Source organism: Amphimedon queenslandica, unplaced genomic scaffold, assembly GCF_000090795.2.
Source record: "Amphimedon queenslandica unplaced genomic scaffold, v1.1 AMPQUscaffold_12689, whole genome shotgun sequence".
In the NCBI taxonomy this organism is placed as follows: Eukaryota; Metazoa; Porifera; class Demospongiae; order Haplosclerida; family Niphatidae; genus Amphimedon; species Amphimedon queenslandica.
In genome coordinates this window covers 15,320-18,287 of record NW_003547075.1, presented here as the reverse complement: position 1 = coordinate 18,287, position 2,968 = coordinate 15,320, and the positions used below count along the sequence as shown (strand labels likewise).

General features: G+C 31.6%; 1 protein-coding gene across 1 annotated transcript in view; it reads right to left on the bottom strand.

The window, feature by feature from the left end:
• Positions 1-106: 106 nt before the first annotated feature.
• Positions 107-2,968, bottom strand: part of LOC109587086 (uncharacterized) — a 4,700-nt gene continuing 1,838 nt past the window's right edge. Inside the window, exons 9-16 of the mRNA XM_020003307.1 lie at positions 2,317-2,951; positions 2,103-2,271; positions 1,817-2,046; positions 1,449-1,757; positions 532-1,376; positions 392-474; positions 273-344; positions 107-219 (exon numbers count right to left, since the gene is read on the bottom strand). Coding sequence (XP_019858866.1) covers positions 107-219; positions 273-344; positions 392-474; positions 532-1,376; positions 1,449-1,757; positions 1,817-2,046; positions 2,103-2,271; positions 2,317-2,951 — 2,456 coding nt within the window. The remainder of the gene's footprint in view (positions 220-272; positions 345-391; positions 475-531; positions 1,377-1,448; positions 1,758-1,816; positions 2,047-2,102; positions 2,272-2,316; positions 2,952-2,968) is intronic.

Sequence of the window (2,968 nt, the reverse complement as noted above, 5' to 3'; positions counted from 1 at the left end):
GAAGTAAGCAATAAATTCGATTGTTCTTCTGATTACTGAGTACTCTCATCCAAAATATAGTAACCTAATAGGAAATATTATGCTTCACAACTAAAATTAAATCCTTTTATACTTCTTCCAGTGTAGTAGATTCAGAACATAAAAAAACTTCATCAAAGGTGGGTAAAGAACTATTTTGACCAGCAGAATAAATTTGTAAAGTACAAATAAATATGTTATCTAAAAATTACAAAAATTGTCTAAGACTATAGGTAAGTACTTATTAATTGTACCAGCAGTGGTTATAACTAGGTTTGGCAATCCTTGTTCAAATGGCCTTGGAAATTCTCTCTCTTTTAGACATTCTATATATGTTAGAAATATCAATTCAAATGATTCATAATGAACATACTTTGTCGAGCAGCAATTGTTTGTAAACATTTTCCCAAATTATCTAATGAAATAAAATCAGTTTCATCAGCAATACTTGTTGTCCTAAAATGAATCATTTTAAACTAGACTAGATCTATATTTATCTAATTCTAAAATTACTTTTCAAATCTACTGCTTTCCATCCTTTTAAAAAAATACTTCGCCACATGATTGATATCAATATCAACAAAAGATTCTGGTGAGGATTCGCACAAGGAATCGGGAGAAGATTCTGCTGTTGAAAGAGGGCTTTTTTTTGTTTCAACATCATTTACCATCCATTCTTTTTTATACTTATCAATGTCATCTTCACTCAATTCACCATACCACTCCATCATATCAAAAATATCTGTGATATTTTCATTAAGAAGTGCTTGAAGAATTAAATAATCTGGATACCCCAATGGATTTGATTCTTCATAAAGCATATTCATAGATTTATCATTTCGAACTTGGACTAAAGATTGAGAAACTTTTGAAATTATTTCTGAATCAGATTCAATGTCTGCTTCTACTTGGTCAGGCTGTGAAGCTGATTGTGTTGCATGAAATTCTTTTTTTGTTGCTGAATATTTGTCATCAAGAGAAACATCTCCTTTCAGGGCTTTTCTAACAATAAGTTCAGATTCTAAAGGCTTCCCAATTGTACTGTTCAATAAACGGAATACTTGGAGGCTAATTTGATGGTCTTCATTTTCTTTAACTTTTGTTAATTCTTCCCTTAAAACAATGAGTTGATTGGTTTTGTAATAATTAAGCTCAGAGTATTGATATCTACATCTCCAAACATAGCCTATCCATTTACTAAGAATTTTTTCGAGCTCTTCTATTTCTTTATCCAGCCTTGCTAGATTATCCAAAAAATAGGAACATGCAAGTATCATATCCCATTTTAAATACTTCATGTGACCATACTCCTTTAACTTTTGAACCACATCACAAATTTGACAAACTTTACCAAGCATCTATAAATTTAAAAATTTCAAAAATATGATATACTCTATAAAGTTTTTTGTTTATACAATAGATCTACATACCTCTTGAAATGAATTTTTGGCATCCACCCATGCTGATGTTTGACGAGTTATTAGAACAAGTTTACTTTCAATCTCATGTAAGTCATCAAGTGTCCAAAACTTCTTTGAAACATGAGAATCATCTGAAACATCAGAATCACCTGAAACAATTTCCAGCGACACTGTACATTCTTGTAAATCTTTAATAGTTGATACTGTATACTCTCCATGTTCATTGATATCACGGAGTTGCTTTACAGTTCCTTGTTCTCCAGCTCCTTGCAGCTGTCCAATGAACTGATACCATTTTGCATGGGAAATGCATGATTCCTAAAAGAAGTTAATTTATTGGAGTCATAAAGTACATGTAGATCTAGCTATATTCATACTGTTAAAGTAAGTGGATCATCATGTGTTGTTAATGATTCCCATGTTTGCTGAAAAAGCATCTGGATTGTGCTAACATCTTGAGTTGTAGTGGAGGAATCAATTTGATAGAGTAAAGGATAAAATTTTCCACACAATTCAGACAAGTCAATTAATCGATCTTGCATTTCAGCTCCTTCTCCAGCAACAATATCAAGTGCAATTTGAATAAATCTTTCCATTTCACTGACATCTGTATAACAACAGAGCCTGGCTCAGTTTATGCATACACAATTGACAATGACTGACCTTTACTTTTACTTTTGATAAATAATCTAAGATCCTTGCACTCTCCTAACTTCTTAATTGACTCTTTTACTTTCCAACTATAAAGTCTGCTACTCTTTAAAAGTAATAAAACTTTTTCATCATCATCAGTGACATATTTAAGCATCTCATTAAGAAAAGTCTGAATGCCCTACAGAAAAATTAGTAAAATTCAATTTTTTGCAATTAAAATTACTTGTTTTGAAAAGTGATGAACTATGGATTTATCTAAATCATATGCTTCCAGTGCTTCCATTAGTTGATCAGCTTCAGTTGAAAGTGCTTGAACATTGCTCCAGTCTGTTATCTTTCTGCCAATTTTTTTTACCCATTGAGTGTCTAATGATTTAGTTTCTATCTTTTCTGCTAGTTTACTTACATCATTTCCACAAATATCAACTAACAAGCCAATATTGTTAATGCATTCCATATGGCACTTTTCAACAGCTGATAAAAGCTTCTTAATTGTTTTCTCTGAATCAGCAGATTCTGTGCCCCCAAAAATCATGCTAAGTCGACTTAGTGTAATGGTTTCTCCTTTTAATTCATTAGCAACTGAGCAGCAGTGATCAAACAAAGGTACCCAGAGATCATGATAAACATCTTTTAATGACAGTTCTTGTGTTACGTTTTTAGTTAGTTGCTGCAATTTGAAGTAGAAAATATCATTTGTAAGTTCTTCTGAACTCATTATTGTGAATTGTATTATCATTGGTGTCATCATCTTTGCTTCAAATTCAGGAAATAAAGGAAAGATCCAACCATCATCAGCATCATAAATGCACAGAGAATTAAGGAAGCATTTTTTATGATTTGTTAAAAGATCACTAGCTCTAGCCAATAAATTA